This window comes from Rhinoraja longicauda, chromosome 1 (genome assembly GCF_053455715.1).
Source record: "Rhinoraja longicauda isolate Sanriku21f chromosome 1, sRhiLon1.1, whole genome shotgun sequence".
Lineage (NCBI taxonomy): Eukaryota > Metazoa > Chordata > Chondrichthyes > Rajiformes > Arhynchobatidae > Rhinoraja > Rhinoraja longicauda.
Window position 1 is genome coordinate 21,592,571 of NC_135953.1, and position 16,235 is coordinate 21,608,805.

The 16,235-nt window shown below is 42.0% G+C and overlaps 2 protein-coding genes across 10 annotated transcripts in view; both read left to right on the forward strand.

Annotated features, from left to right (window-relative positions):
* Positions 1-6,403, forward strand: part of haus1 (HAUS augmin-like complex, subunit 1) — a 30,330-nt gene extending 23,927 nt beyond the window's left edge. The window contains exons 6-9 of the mRNA XM_078409284.1: positions 2,405-2,470; positions 3,083-3,154; positions 3,307-3,354; positions 5,376-6,403. Of these exons, the coding sequence (XP_078265410.1) occupies positions 2,405-2,470; positions 3,083-3,154; positions 3,307-3,354; positions 5,376-5,453 (264 nt within the window). The 3' untranslated portion in view covers positions 5,454-6,403. The remainder of the gene's footprint in view (positions 1-2,404; positions 2,471-3,082; positions 3,155-3,306; positions 3,355-5,375) is intronic.
* Positions 6,404-8,186: 1,783 nt separating this feature from the next.
* Positions 8,187-16,235, forward strand: part of ark2n (arkadia (rnf111) N-terminal like PKA signaling regulator 2n) — an 84,256-nt gene continuing 76,207 nt past the window's right edge. For 3 of the 9 annotated variants that reach the window (XM_078416942.1, XM_078416668.1, XM_078417405.1), the window contains exon 1: positions 8,187-8,346. The gene's annotated coding sequence lies outside the window, so the exon portion shown is untranslated. Of the gene's footprint in view, positions 8,347-8,555; positions 8,624-8,789; positions 9,023-11,943; positions 11,995-14,339; positions 14,417-16,235 lie in introns of those variants that run through there. The other 6 variants (XM_078417034.1, XM_078417314.1, XM_078416756.1 and 3 more) reach the window with 5 other exon arrangements.

The window sequence follows — 16,235 nt, forward strand, 5'->3', positions numbered from 1 at the left end:
CACCCTGGCATGCTAACACTATCCTACACACACACTAGGGCCAATTTAAAAAATATTTATATAAAGCCAATTAACCTACAGACCTGTACGTCTTTGGAGAGTGGGAGGAAACCGAAGATCTCGGAGAAAACCCATGCATGTCACAGGGAGAATGTACAAACTCCGTAGGTGGGATCAAACCCAGGTCTCTGGCGCTCAAAGCGCTGTAAGGCAGCAACTCTACCACTGTGTCGCCCTGCTGACTTATATCTATCACCACTCCTTTTGTCACTGGGTCTAAATTCTAGATAGCCAACTGAAAAGCATAATTGTCATATGTATTGAAGCAGAACAATGAAATTCTTACTAGCAGCAGCACACCAGGTTTGTAAATAAAGTACTCAATAGATAATATAATAAACATTTAAAAAAAGATGAATAAATTGATAAAACCTAATCCAGTGCAAACAAAATCCAAAACAAAGCCTGAAGTCCTAGTACAATCAAGGCAGTTCGTAGTTCGGAGTTTAGTTGGAGTTTGTAGTGTTCAATAGCTTGGTGGTAGTTGGGAAGAACCTGTTCCTTAACTTGGACTTTATAGGTTTCAGACTCCTATACCTTCTTCCCGATGGCAGGAGTGAAATAAGAGCATGGCCAGGATGGTGTGGGTCCTTGATGCTGGCTGCCTTTTTCATCATCATCATCATCATCATATATATACAGCCGGAAACAGGCCTTTTCGGCCCACCAAGTCCGTGCCGCCCAGTGATCCCCGTACATTAACACTATCCTACACCCACTAGGGACAATTTTTACATTTACCCAGCCAATTAACCTACATACCTGTACGTCTTTGGAGTTTTGAGATAGCACCTCTTATAGTTCCCTTCGGTAGTGGGATGATCAGTACCCATGATGGACCAGGCAGTGTTCACCACCTTTGGTCATTGTTACTGAACGTTTTGTTATGCTGAATCAGGCCGTGATGCTGTACACGTGTAGAAATTCAAGAAAGATACAGGGTCACACCATCTTGTGCAATTGGGAGTAGACATTACATTTACAACTTTGCTTGTGATGTCCACACCGTGTGAATAAAGTAAGAGGAAAACATCCATCAAAGCTCATCTGTTCCAAAGAAAGTAATCTCAGCTTCTCCAGTCTATCCATGTAAAAGTTATTCATCATCCTTGGAACCATTTTACCCTATTGTTGCCATTTTCCTCTCTCAATTGCAGTGGTATGATAATGGCATGTATTATAACAGCTGTGGCTGATTTACATTTACTTAAGGTTAGCGTAACCTGTTGACTTCTGAACTCTAAATTAGAGCCCATGGTCCTGTATGTTTTTTGATGGTAATACAACGTATTAATCAAGCGCTCAAAGATTTATGCACAAATACCTCCACATTTTTCTCATCTTGCTGTCCCTCTAACATTGTAATAGCCTTGGAACCACTTTTTGCAATTGTTTCTGGAGGCTGCAGAAAATGGTGGAATTGCCCGGACCATCACGGCACGGTAGCGCAGCGGTAGAGTTGCTGCTTTACAGCGAATGCAGCTCCGGAGACTCAGGTTCGATCCTGACTACGGGTGCTGCACTGTAAGGAGTTTGTACGTTCTCCCCGTGACCTGCGTGGGTTTTCTCCGAGATCTTCGGTTTCCTCCCACACTCCAAAGACGTACAGGTATGTAGGTTAATTGGCTGGGTAAATGTAAAAATTGTCCCTAGTGGGTGTAGGATAGTGTTAATGTACGGGGATCGCTGGGCGGCACGGACTTGGTGAGCCGAAAAGGCCTGTTTCCGGCTGTATATATATGATATGATATGATATGATCACAGGTATTGACCTCGCCATCGAAGGGATCTACAGGAGGAGCTGCCTCAAAAAGATAGCTAATATCATCAAATACCCACATCACCAGGCTTTGCTCTTATCTCTCTGCTATTATCAGGAAGAAGGCACAGGAACCTGACAACTGTGGCCTCCAGCTTCAAGAAAAGCTTTTTGAACCCCCAGCCACAGATCCTTCCCTGTGGCTATCAAACTGTACAACTCTTCCCCCTTCTGTCGTGGTAGACAGAGACTGAGACTGACTCTCCTCCCCAATCTTTGTACATCTCTAATCCTTTCCACTCATCACTTTAATTTCATGTTTCATGTATTTTGTGTTTATGACTGTTGGCAGATCAATTTCCTTCCTGGGATAAATAAAGTTCTATCGTATCATATATTTATTCCATTTGGATAAGTGTATGGTACTTTCAACTCTGCAGTCCTGAATTTTCATTTTGTATTTATTGTTTCGCCTAATACCCGTATTCCCACATCGTTTTTTGGTATTTATTGCAAGTGATTCCTGGAACTTATTTTGAATTATTACTTCTGTTCAGTTTTGCATTATTGATTTTCTTTTAACAGAATGAGTTGAAGAAGGTTGGATTTGACGCAAGTTTGGATCATCGATCATTGGTGGAACTTTCTGAGGTGGGTATAAGAATGTAAATAATTTGAAAGAATTAAATATGACCTGTGTAGGTTTTAGAGTAATGGTGTAATTCAGCAAGGAAGCAGGCTTACTATGTCAGCTATCAAGTACCTACCTATTTTAATTCCATTTCCCAGCAATTGACCTCTATTAGGATTAAAATAGACAGGTGAAGTAATTTTACCATTGTATTGTGGCCTGTGAGGAATGATTCTTTCCGTGCAGTGAACTGAGGGACCAGGGCCTGTATTCCAGCTAAATGATTTTATGATAAAGAATTAAGAATTCGACCAGTTTTTCATGGACCTTTAGTGTGTTGTCTGGCAGTAAGATGGTTGAAACTTAAAAGGACACAAAGTGCTGGAGTAACTCAGCTGGTCAGGAAACATCTCTGGAGAACGTGGACAGGTGACGTTTCTAGTTGAAACCTATTTGGAACTAAATGTGCTGAATGTCCATGGTGCATGATAAGTCAGTGCTGAGGAAACATCAGATTGGTTTCTGTCCCAAACATTGATAGGAAATGGGTTTCTAATGTAAAAGAAGCTTAGATCGAACTGTTAGAGCGTGGAAGCCTTTGAAACTGATTGTTCAGTGTGTTTTCTTTCTAGAAACTGGAAAATGTAAAGAAGGAAGTGGCATCTTTAAATGCGAAACTGAAATCCTACCTTGATCTGACGCCTGTAAGTGCCTTGGATTGCATTTCTTTCTGCTTGCAAGATAAGGAATGAAGTTGATATTTTTTCCTTAACACATCTCTTGATCTGCTTTTGTACTCTTTGGTGAAATCTCAGTTCTAATGGGGGTTTGTGTACTGTAATTTGTTATTTTGCAGAATCTCTATGCTGCCAAAGTGAAAGTTGAAGAAACAAAACTGGAGCTGGTGAGTGGTTATCTTAACTAAAACTTAAATTAGAAATCAATCTGAAAAATGTTCTTCAGGTCAGGCAGCGTCTGTGGAGAGGGAAACAATGTTGCGGGGCAGAATACTTTAATTAGAAACAAAATCTATGAATGTAATTTATTTTATGACACGAAAGAAAGAGAAAGAATAAAGCAGATGTTTTTTTTAATCGAATAAGGGGTAAATGCTGAAAGAAATGGCACCAGGCAAGGTAAAGCCATATTGCAACAAATAAAGAAATGTGATAAGTATAGAGGTGTAAAGAGAGAACTATTAAAACCAATGTACTAGGTTGAATGAAGCTAGCAGCCAAGATGGTTTAATCAAACAGAGAATGGATCGGGTAAATGCACAGAGTCTTTTACCCAGACAGGGAGATTCAAGAATCAGAGGAAATAGGATTGTGAGTTGGAAAGGATTTAATAGGAACCTGAGGAGCAACTTTTTCACACAAAGGGTGGTGATATATGGAACGAGTTGCCAGAGGAGGTAGTTGAGGCAGGTATTATAACAACATTTAAAAGACATTTGGAGAGGTACATGGATAGGAAATGTTTAGAGGGATATGGGGCAAATGTGAGCAGGTGGACCAAATGTAGATGGGGAATTTTGGTCATTATGGGCTTGTTGGGCCGTAGGGCCTGTTTTCATGCTGTATGACTGAGAATGCATGCCTCAAGTGAAAGGGAAGGCAAAGCAGAATACTTCCTATTGTGCATTATATTCATGCCCATTTGAAAGAGTTACTCAGTTAGTTCTGTTTCATTGCTCTTCATCCAGATATAGTTTTTTTTGCCCCCTATCTAAATACATTCAAATTTCTCCTCTCAATTATTATTGAATTTCGCCACCCTTCATTAGAGATCCTACGGTACTCTTGTTGAGGAGCAATGGCATTAACCCCAGCAAATCGTACAATATTTATCCATCCAACCTAAATCAGTGTAATAGATTATCAGAACATTTTAACTTGATGTTTGTGGGAGTGTAGTGTCTGTTAATTTGCTATCATTTGTCCAATGTTGCACAACACTTCAAAAGTATTTCATTGGCCATAAAGTGATTTCAGATATCCTGAAGTTCTGAAAGGCATTTAATATATGAAAATCTGGATTTCACCTTTCAGTGCCACTGGAAACGGTAGGGCGGCACGGTAGCGCAGCGGTAGAGTTGCTGCTTTACAGCGAATGCAGCGCCGGAGACTCAGGTTCGATCCTGACAACGGGTGCTGCACTGTAAGGAGTTTGTACGTTCTCCCCGTGACCTGCGTGGGTTTTCTCCGAGATCTTCGGTTTCCTCCCACACTCCAAAGACGTACAGGTATGTAGGTTAATTGGCTGGGTAAATGTAAAAAAAATAAAAAAATTGTCCCTAGTCGGTGTAGGATAGTGTTAATGTACGGGGATCACTGGGCGGCACGGACTTGGAGGGCCGAAAAGGCTTGTTTCCGGCTGTATATATATGATATGATATGATATGATATGAAACAGTTTCTCCTTATAAATTCTGGCAAAACCCACTTGGCTGCAAACATCTCTATGATATATCCCCAAACTTTTGTTTTGATCTATACAAAACAATTTCAACCTCACAAGGACCATGTCCAAATTTACTAACAATCGTCTCTTTGCTGCTCAATACCAATAAATACTTTGCACTGGTTTGAAAACAGTCCATTCTGACTTGGAAATGGTCATTGATTGTTCCTGTGTTTAAATCCTGGAACTCTTTACCCAGGACTACTGTCAGAAAACCTTCACCTGAAGGACTACAACAGTTTAAGAAATTAACTCTCCTCTATCACCTCAAAGACAATTAGAAATGCACAATAATTGTTTGCTAGCAATGCCTGCATCCTGAAAAATACATAAAAAACAAAAAAAATGGCACCATTGGAAACCAGAGGTTAAACTGTTTGATTACTGACTTGACTGACAAAATACTTGATTACTGACAAAATAACATTGAATAATTTTATAATAAATTGAATTCTCTTTTAGAAAAAAATTGATCTTCTCCTTTCTGAGAAGATGGAGAATCTGGAAAGTTTGGTGCCTGAAGGGAATTTACTCAAATGAATTGATAACTGGCAACGTATGAATTCCTTCTAACATGACGCATCTCTGACTTCACACTATCTGTAAACCTATAACTTTGCTGAGAAGACTAAAACAGTGGAGTAAATCTATTAAAAAAAATATCTGCGATGTTGATTTGTCTCTTTGGGTTGATTAGGTTTTTTCAAGGTTAACAAGAATTGTCCTTTTTTAAGTGGACATTGTGGATGACATTTAAGTGTGCCAAAGCTTCTTAAATAGCTCATCAACTGCTGATTCTTGTGAAAATGTCATTGTTATACCAGCCAACAATGAACCCTCGGTCGTGTCATGAGGTTTGTGCAATTAGTTAATTCCTTGTTCGATCCATAGTGCTGCATGTAAGTTACTATGACTGTTGATGCCAATAACATTTCAGAAAGTTGACTTTTTTGTGGTTATTGTTTCGCATTTCTGACTCTAAATAGAGTATATTTTTTCTTACCCATATCCCCACGTCATTTATCTGTTGGATGTTTTTCCCTTTGGTTTGGGTATGGTCCCTATGTATCATTTATGAATTTATACTGTGTTTTTTCTTCAAAAGGGAGACAGGATGTCAACCAAGTTATATTATGATTTCATACATATTTCTCTCAGCAGCAATTACTATCTATAAAATGTGGGGAAATATTTTTTATATCTCCAGAGAGTATTATCATTAACCTTGGCTTTGGTCAGCTGACTTGGCATATTAACTGAATTTGAAACCTTCCTGCTGCATTGTGCCATTACCGGTAGGGCTAATGGACAATGTGTCCTCATTTCATGTCTGTATTACATTACTTTCTCTCCCCTGAACATTGGCATGAATGATTCGTTGTTTTCTTAACATGCAAATGAACGGTGTCTACAACATTGTCCAAAAGAAAATAATATTACTCCACATGTAAATGCATTATAGCAGATTTTGAATAAATATTTTGTATCTTCTGGAGCTGTGCCTTTATTAAAGCATGTGAATGAGAAAATAGCTTTTGATCTATTGTAGTTCATCATTTGTTGCTCATCTCAACTATTCCAATTTGCATTGTTCCATACATTTTGAACAAAGATTTCCTTCCTACTTACTGTTTCAACCAACATAGCAAAAAAGATAAAAGATCAAGGATCTGTAGGTGTTTGAATCTTGAGCAAAACAATAAGTGCTGGGGTAACTCAGCGGGTCAGGCAGCACATGTGGAAGGAATGTACAGGTGACGTTTCAGGTCAGGACCCTTCTTCAGGCTCAAGCAAAAAAAATGTTTGAACCAACCAAATGTGCCCAGAGCTTCAGATGCCTGTTGGGACTAGGCTGCTTTTCTAATTAGATTTAAATTAAATTAATTTAAAAAAAGTAAAATTGTTCAGCAGGTTAAGCAACAGTGTGACATGAAACACATTTATGTTTCAGGCTATCCAATCTCTAGAGATGCTGCCTCATCTGCTTCATTTCACCAATTTTGGGCCAATTACAAACTTACCAACCAACCAATGTTTGGGTCATTGTAAGTGATCCAAATGTTGGTTGAGGAATCAATTTATTGAAACATTTAAATTATCTGTTGATGTGAATGCTGAAAATGTTTTCTCATAGTTGTTTATAATCGATGGCTATAACTCACCAAATTAGCCAGGAATGTAAAGTGCATACATACATATCTTATGCATGCAAGTATTATCCACAGGGTTAAGTATCACCACTATAATCTTAACTTGCCTTGAAATAGGAACTGCTGGTGTTAGCAAGATTAATGCATAAATGAATAATATAGTGGTGCACAGTATTTTGTAACACGACCATGAATCTGAACGTTTTTGTTAATGTGGTTGAAACCTAATGATAAACATGGTTCTCTTGTGACATGCAATGTTATGTAAGGGGTTTGGGATTTCTATAATGCACTTAAGAAGAAAATAAAAAGTTCCAAATCTTGGGAGATCAGGCAGCATCTACGGAGGTAAAGGAATGGTCAATGATTCGCCTTAACTCGCAGTCTCTTGCGTTTCCAAATCGTGGTGCTTGCAGTCTGTTTTCAGCAATTATTGTCTGTACCCACGAGATGTTTGGGTGAAGTTTATGAGGAGGATCAGATTTTCTTAAGGAAAGAAGCATTAACCTAAGGAGGGAATTGACCCTGGAAAGTCACAAGACCGGAATTTAAGATGTGTAGTTGAAATGGGGCTGGGTAACTGGTTGCACATCCATTAGCCATTGAAGATCAAAACAGCTGTGGTCCTTCGAACAGCGTGTCCTGTTATTGTTATTTTATCATTAAGTTGCACTGTATGTCCTTTCCACCTGCCGTGGGTAATGATTTTTTTTAAAAAATGTTGTGGTGGGGATGTTTATTGGGCTGTTGATACGAATACAGTGGAAATCAGTGGTATTTAGGCCCAAATACTTTACAGAACAATGTTAATTAAAGTGTATAGGAAAGAACTTCAGATGCTGGTTTACACCGAAGGCACAAAATGCTGGAGTAACTCAGCGGGACCAGGCAGCATCTCTGTCTGAAGAAGGGTCTCAACCCGAAACGTCACCCATTCCTTCTCTCCAGAGATGCTGCCTGACCCGCTGAGTTACTCCAGCATTTTGTGTCTATCTTTAATTACAGTGCCTGTCCTAAAATGGAGGCTGCACCTGAAAAGGCTTGAGCTGGACGGTGACTATGGCAACGCGGCGAGGGAGGATACGATTCCGGGTCGCGGCCGGCTGACCTTTTTAGCGGAGAAGCCGGTGCGGCGTCTGCCATTTTGTGAGGAGCTACCGCAGCCCCTGCCCAGAACCATGTTGCCGCTTTGCCCGCCAGCGGCCTTCATACGAACTCTGCTCGCACGTCGCGCTCCAGCAAGCGAAGCCGATAATTGAAATCGCAGGTTCGAAGGAGTTCGGGTAAGGTTTTAAATGCGCGATCCAAGCTGTGCTCTCCGCCATTTTGGGAAGCGCGGCTGCTTGGGGAGGGGGAGAAAAGCGGCGTCGTCGTGAGAAGTGACTTTTTGTTTGCAAAAACCGCGTTGGTTGGGAGTGGTGTCCGATCCCGTTGTCTGGTCGGTAGCATGTCCGCCCTCCCCCTCGCAATGGGCAGCCCGGGTGAAGCCGTAGTGCGCAGGAGTGGAAGTGGGGGAGGGAGGAGGTTATTTTGGGAGACGCGGACACAGAGGTCGAGACGGTAAGAAACTGGGAGAGGGACGGGGGTAGGGAGGCGACGGTGAGCAGCAGTAGGGGAAACCAGAGTTGGAGAGGAAGAAGCCCTGGGCAGGCGGGGGAAACGAAAGGGGGTAGGTTGATGGTGTTGGGGCTTCCGTGTGGCCCACTTTGGTTGTGAATTCCAATGATTCACCTCTCTCTGGCGATGGAGGGAAACTGACAAGTGAGCAGACGTCGCGAGGTGGTGAAGAAGCATTGGGAAAGAAGAGGGAATACAGTGGGTGTTTTGAGGGAGACGTGGAAAGGGAAGACGGGTGTAACGAGGGGAGGAAGATCACGGGAATTTCAACGTCACGGAACACGACTAGGCTAATGGAAACTAGAAGCAGCGACTTGCGGATAAATGCACGTACAAAAAGTGGTAGGTTTTTCCCCCCTAAAAAGTGTTCCTATGAGGGTGAAAAGGGAGAACAACAATTTCGGGGGACACCTGGATGTCACGAGGAGAAGTGGTATTTACGAAATAAATTAGGAGGATAAAATGTTCTCTTTAGAGCAAAGAAGGGGGAGCGAGGAGAGGTGTTGCGTGTATAAAGTTGAGAAGCATAAACCGGATAGGCAGCAGTAAACATTTTTCCATAGTACAGCTGTCTATAAACAGAGAGCATTGGTTCAGAGGGGACAGAAGGGATATTTGTTTTCATCCAGAGTTGGAGTTTGGAATGCATTTGTTGACTCGATGGTGGAAGCAGAGATTGGCATGACATTTAATTATCTAGATGAGCATTTTAATTGACAAGGCATAGAAGGCCATGGACAAGTACTCTTAAACGCGATGGTAAAGATGTGCTTTTTAAGGTTGGGATGGGCCGAAAGATCTTTTGCCTCTGTGCATGTGACAATAAACTAAACGATAAATGCAAAAGCAGGGCATTTGGCCTCTTGTGGTGTGGAGTTAGATCAGGCTAGATTTTGTTCCTTAGCATCACTTTCCATGCTTCCCTGTGTTCCTTGATCCCTTATTTAAGAATCTATTAATCACTGCCTTAAATAGTCAGTGATTGAGCTTCCTTGGCTCACTTAGATAGTGAATTTCAATTGTGCATTTCTCTCTGGGTGAAGAAATTTATTTTCATCGCTGCCCTGAATGGCTACTCCTTTATTTTGAGACTGTAGTCATTTCTTTTGAGACTGGCCTTTTTATAGACTGTTGTGGAATTCTTCAGGTACCCTGCCATGCCCCCTAAAATTGTTGTACATTTCATTAAGATCACTTCTTATTGTTTCACTAGAAAGTATAGACTTAGTCTGCTTAATCTCTCCTCTGATGGCAAAGTAGCTATCTCAGGAATAAATCTCTGAACTTTTGCTGCACTCTAGCCACCTTTAGGCAGAGGGCGGATCTGATCACTGGGTTCCACACTGGTCTTGAAGCATGCAGTTGAAGCAATATATGCTTGCTTCCTATGTTAAATTCCTCATGAAATAAAAGTGAACACCATTTCCTTCCTAATTACTTGTTGAAGGGATCTGGAAACAGCACTGTCAAGAGCAATTTCATCCAGTGGATTAGATCAAAGTTCCACAGATCATGAATTGAAATGGGCATTTGATATTTGTGATGATGAAGCCCAACAAGAAGATATCAGAGGATGAAGCATTTTCAGCCATCTGCTAGAAATGCTGTAGATGATCTCTTTCACCCTTCTCGAGCCACTTTCATTTTATGTGTTGGTCAGAAGTGACTGAATGCTTGTGTTCGGGTGAGTCTTTTCACTTGCCAGGCTGTTTCCACTCAGTTGAAGTACTAGCATATACCTGATCAAGTACAAGGGGAAAATTGCCTAGATATATCCTGTTCACGATAAGCATATGTGTAATATGGTCATTTATCCATCCTTAAGTGTAGTGGTGGAAGATAATTTTGGTGATCTTAATTAACATTTAATTATCAATTGGCAAATGTGCCCATTATTCCGTTTAATTTCTTAGTTATTCATTTTCCAGAAGTCTCATCTCTGCTTATAAAGCCTACATTTGTTACCCATTCTTAGAAGCCCTTCTGATGATGGTGGTGAGCTGATGCTCTGAATCACTGCAATCCTTCTGTTGAAGGTTATGTTGGCTAACCAACCACAGGACCTTTGGTTAGGAAATTCCAAAACTGAGGGACAAAGGAGGGCTGACCATATTTCCAAATCAAGATGGATATGTGTATCAATCTGAGTTTGGCATATGCATAATTACGATGGGGTACAAGCACGTTGAAACGCTTGCAGTAGCATAACAGGCACATACACTCAAACATCACACAAAAATATATAGGACACCTGCAGCCCTTGTCCTTGTTGATAGAAGTTATAACTCTTGAGTGTACTGTTTAAAAAAGGCTCTGGTGAATTTTGGAGATTCACTAGGCTTATTCCTGGGATGACAGGTTATGTTAATATTGGCTAGATAGTTTGGGTCTGAATTTCTTGGAATTCAGAAGAATGTGATGTGATCTTATTGAAATATATAAGATCCTCGGGGCTTGACAGGGTAGATGTTGAGATGTTTTCACAAGTGGGAAAATCATAAAGGGCAATCTTTTGAAACTGAGGTGCTTTAGAATTTCTTCTCGGAATCTGCAGAATTCTCCGTCCCAGATGGTGATGGAGGCTAGATTATTTAATGTGATCAATATGTGAAAGATTGAGTAATTGCAGCATTGGAAGTGGCATAAAAGAGATGTTAAAGGCACACATTCAATATAATCATGGCTGATCGATGCTGGGGCATGACTTGAGCGGCCTGGTCTCCTTTTAGTATTTTCTTGTGTGATCAGTGCACCAGCTTTGTTCATAATGAACATGAACTTTGGAAGGAATGAATGTTTAAGATGGTGGTGGCTTTATCCTGGCATGGTTTCAACATGTTGAGTGTTGTTGGAGCTGCACTCATCCAGGCAAGTGAGGCATCCTTCACTTTCAAGGAGCTGCAACCACCATATGCATCATCCCCTCCTTATAGCATTCAGAAATTTCTATTCACTCTTCCATTTCCACTCTTCCATTTCCACTGCACAGGCTTCCCTTCTAAAAGCACCTTCCCAGCAACCATGGGGGATGTAGTACTTAGCTTATGCGACTTCCCATCCCACATTGAGGAGCCAGAACCCACTTTTTAGGTGAAAGAGCAATTCCCTTGCCCATCAAATGTTGTGATGTTGGAGAGACTAAATGCAAATTGGGTGATTGCTTTGCAGAACCATTAAGCAAGTTGTTTACCATTTTAATTCTCCATCCCACTACCATTCTGATCTGTTTATTCAGCTTCTTGCACAGAAGAGTGCAGTAACCGAATAGACCCTCTAGCTGATAACATCTATGCTCTACATGATGCCAAATTGAGGTAATCCCGTCTGTCCTTGCACGTGATTTATATCCCTCCATTATCATATGCCAATCTAAAAGCCTCAACGCTATCAGGTCCTGTACCTTGACATCCCTCTGTCTATCAATGCTGTTAAAGATCCTACCATTAACTGTGTACTTCCCCATTACATTTGATCTGCAAAACTGCAACATGTCACTCTTGCAAGCTTGAGGCACAGCATTTCATCTTTCACCTGGGAATGTTATAGCCCTTGCATAAAATTCAACAAGTTCAGAATACCAGTCTGTCCGGTTTGTATCAGAACTTGCCTGTTACAGTGAGACTAGGGAATATTGGAGTGGGTTGGGTGGCATCTCTGGGGAAAGGGATGATTGGTATTTTGGGGTGATAACCTTTTATGGTGGGAGTTTGACACAAAATGCCGGAGTAACTCAGTGGGGCAGGCAGCATCTCTGGAGAGAAGGAACGGGTGACGTTTTGGGTCGAGACCCTTCTTCAGACTGATGTCAGGGAAGTGGGACGGACAGAGATAGAATGTAGTCAGAGACAGTAAGACTGGTGGGAGAACTGGGGAGGGGATAGAGGAAGAGGGAAAGCAAGGGCTATTTGAAGTTAGAAAAGTCAATGTTCATACCGCTGGGGTGTAAGCTACCCAAGTGAAATATGAGGTGCTATTCCTCCAATTTGCGCTGGGCCTCACTCTGACAATGGAGGAGGCTCAGGACAAAAAGGTCAGATTGGGCATGGGAGGGGGAGCAACCGGGAGATCGGGTAGGTTAAGGCGGACTGAGTGGAGATGTTCAGCGAAGTGATCGCCGAGCCTGCACTTGGTCATGCAAATGTATAGGAGTTGACACCTGGAACAGTGGATACTGTAGTTGAGGTTGGAGGAGGTAAAGGTGAACCTCTGCCTCGCCTGAAAAGACTGTTGGGGTCCTAGGATGGATTCGAGGGGGGAGGCAAGGGGACAGGTGTTACATCTCCTGCGGTTGCTGGGGAAAGTTCCTGGGGAGGGGGTGGTTTGCGTGGGAAGTTGACCAGGGAGTTGCAGAGGGAATGGCCTCTGCAGAAAACAGAAAGGGGTGGAGATGGGAAGATGTGGCCAGTAGTGGGATCCCGTTGGAGGTGACGAAAATGTTGGAGGATTATATGCTGTATGCGATGGCTGATGGGGGTGGAAGGTGAGGGCAAGGGGGGACTAATGGGGGAGGGGGAGCACGAGCGAAGCTGTGGGATATCGAGGAGACCCTAGTGAGAGCCTCATCTATAATGAAAGAGGGGAACCCCCGTTCCCTAAAGAATGAGGACATCTCCGATGACCTGGTCTGGAAAACCTCATCCTGGACGCAGATGCGGGATAGGCGGAGGAATTGGGAGTCGGGGATTGAGTCTTTACAGGAAGCAGGGTGGGAAGAAGTGTAATGTAGATAGCTATGGGAGTCAGTGAGTTTGTAATAGATGTCAGTCAATAGTCTGTCTCCTGTGATGGAGATGGTGAGATCTAGAAACGGTGGAGAGATGTCGGAGGTGGTCCAAGTGAATTTGAGTGCAGGATGGAATTTAGTCGCGAAGTTGATGAAGTGATTGAGTTCTACTTGGGTGTAGAAGGTAGCACCGATTCAGTTGTCAATGTAGCACTGGTAGAATTCGAGGATAGGGCCAGTGTACGCCTGAAACAGTGATTGTTCGACGTACCCCACAAAGGGGCAGGCACATCTAGGGCCCATACGACTGCCTATAGCTACTCCTTGGATTTGGAGGAAGTGAGAGGAGTCGAAGGAGAAGTTGTTAAGGGTAAGGCGGAGGAGAGTGTTAGTAGATGGAAATTGGCTGGTTCTGCGTTCGAGGAAACAGGGCTTTAAGACCTTCCTGGTGGGGGATGGAGGTGCAGAGTGACTAGACATTCATAGCAAAGATGAGGGAGTGGGGGCCTGGAAAACGGAAGACATTGAAGAGACGAAGAGCGTGTGAGGTATCTTGGACATAGGTAGGGATGGGGATTGGACCAGGTGGGATTGGATGGAGTCGGGGTATGTGGAAATTAATTCAGTAATTTAGCAAGGAATGAAAACTGTTGTGAAAAATGTCAGATCAACTGTCGGAATCTATAGTCCGGGTTGGGTCTGAACTGGGAGGTCTCCACGAGGTCGGAAACCACGAGGTAAAAGATGGATGCACAGGCAAGTCCCAAGAAAGCACAAGTGGCTGTGATAACTGGTCTGTTAAGATGGGAGATTGTTGGCTTGCGCCATTAGCTCTGTTTTTGTTTCTCTCTGCCAATACTGCTCAAGTATTTTCTGTTTTGGTTTCAAATTTTCAGCATTTGCTGATGTGTGTTATTTGCTTTTAAATCCCTGCCAGCCCTGATGCAATTCAATTTTGTCTCCACCAATGCTACATGACCTGCTTGACTTTCCCAGTGATTACTTCATTTCAGGTATCCAGCAGCTCTTAGTTCCAACATGTTTTTAAAAAATTGTTTCTCCAATGTTCTGTCTCTATTTGTAGCATCTCCGGACAAATTAGATATTTTCCCCAAACTTCCCTCCTCTCAGTGTACACCATTCTGTATTGCTATCCATTTCCTCTTGGCCTCTACTCTATCATACAATTTCCTTTGTTTTCATTGCTGAAGTATTCTTGTTTCTTTTGCCATAAATGATCCCGGACCTGCTGAGTATTTCCAGTATTTCCTCAGTTCACTTCAAATCTATGGCATCTGCAGTTTTATTTTGCTCTTCTTATTCCACCTCACTCTTGACATGTGCCTTAGAGCTGGTTGAAAGACAAATGAAAGTGCAGATACTTTGGAACAAGAAATAGAATGGTCAACGAATTCAGTGGAGCATGCATCATCTATGAAGGGAAAAGGTGTAAGTCAACGTTTTTGAGTTTGGACCCTGCATTATAACAGGGAAGAATTTGGAATGTCAGACAGTGAGGCATTCACTGCAGAATACCTAGCCTCTGACCTGCTCTGATAGCTACTGTATTTATGTGGCAAGTCCAATTGCGTACCAGGTCAATGTTGATACATGGAATTCAGCAATGGTAATGCAAATGAATTTCAAGGGAAGGTGGTTAGACTCTTGTTTTGGAGAAGGTCATTTCTTGGTACTTTGAAAGTAACCCTTGTTACTAATTAGACATGCCTGAATGTTGTCTAGATCTTGCTGCACACTTGGACTGCTTCATGTCCTGAGGAGCAAGAAATGGAATTTAACATAGTGCAATTATCAGTTGGTAATCTCGCTTCTCACTTGATGGAAGGAAGGTAATTGATGAAGCAGCTGAACATTGTTAGGGCTAGAAAAGTGCTCTGAGGAATTTCTGCATTGATGACCCAATGCTGGAATGAATTGCCTCTAACAGCTGCAAAGCACATTTGTCTTTGAGTTATGACTCTTATGGGAGTGTTTCCCTTTTGCTGCCTATTCATTTAGTTTTACCAGGGATCCAAGATCTCACAGAGAACGCATGCTCATATGGTATCAGTGGTAGTTGCTCTCACCTGTCTCTGGAATTCAGTTATTTGCTTAGACCAAGGCTGTAGTGTCTTGGGGTTGAGATGCCATGATAAAACCTTAGCTGAACATCATTGAACAAGTTATTGATGTGTAGATTCTTCTTGACAGCACTGTGAACAACATTTACCATCATGATTTAGAGTAGACTGTTTTCTATAGTCATTAATAGAAATAAGATTTGGCCTGTGTTTTGAATAAGGTATACCAGGAACTTTTCCATATTGTTGCATTGTCACTGTACTGGAATATTTTGAACGGTTGTGTCGTTAGATTTGGAGTTTAGCTTTTCTGTATTAAAGCCAATATGTTGCCTGGATCAATACTCTTGGCTATTTTCAATCCTCTCAGCTGTTTCTTTGTCAAATGGAATGATTCCAGTTGGCTGAGGACAGATTTTAGCAATAGGGGAGAGTGCAGAAGGAAGTTGAATCAGATCCTCCACTTGGCAGGTCTAGCTGAATGTGATTGTGACTGCTTTAGCCTTGAGCATGCAGGTCTTGCCCATTGTTGAGAATGGAGATGCCACATAGTCATAATCATACAGCACGAAACCAGTCCTTTCAGCCCACCATGCTCATGTTGACCGTCAAGTACCTATCAATAGTAATCCTATTCCGTGGCACTTCGTTTATACCCTATTATACTTCCACCATCTTCTAAGGCAATGTTCTCCAGATTCCAACTACTCTGAGTGAAACGTATCTTTGGATACCATCTAAACAACTTACT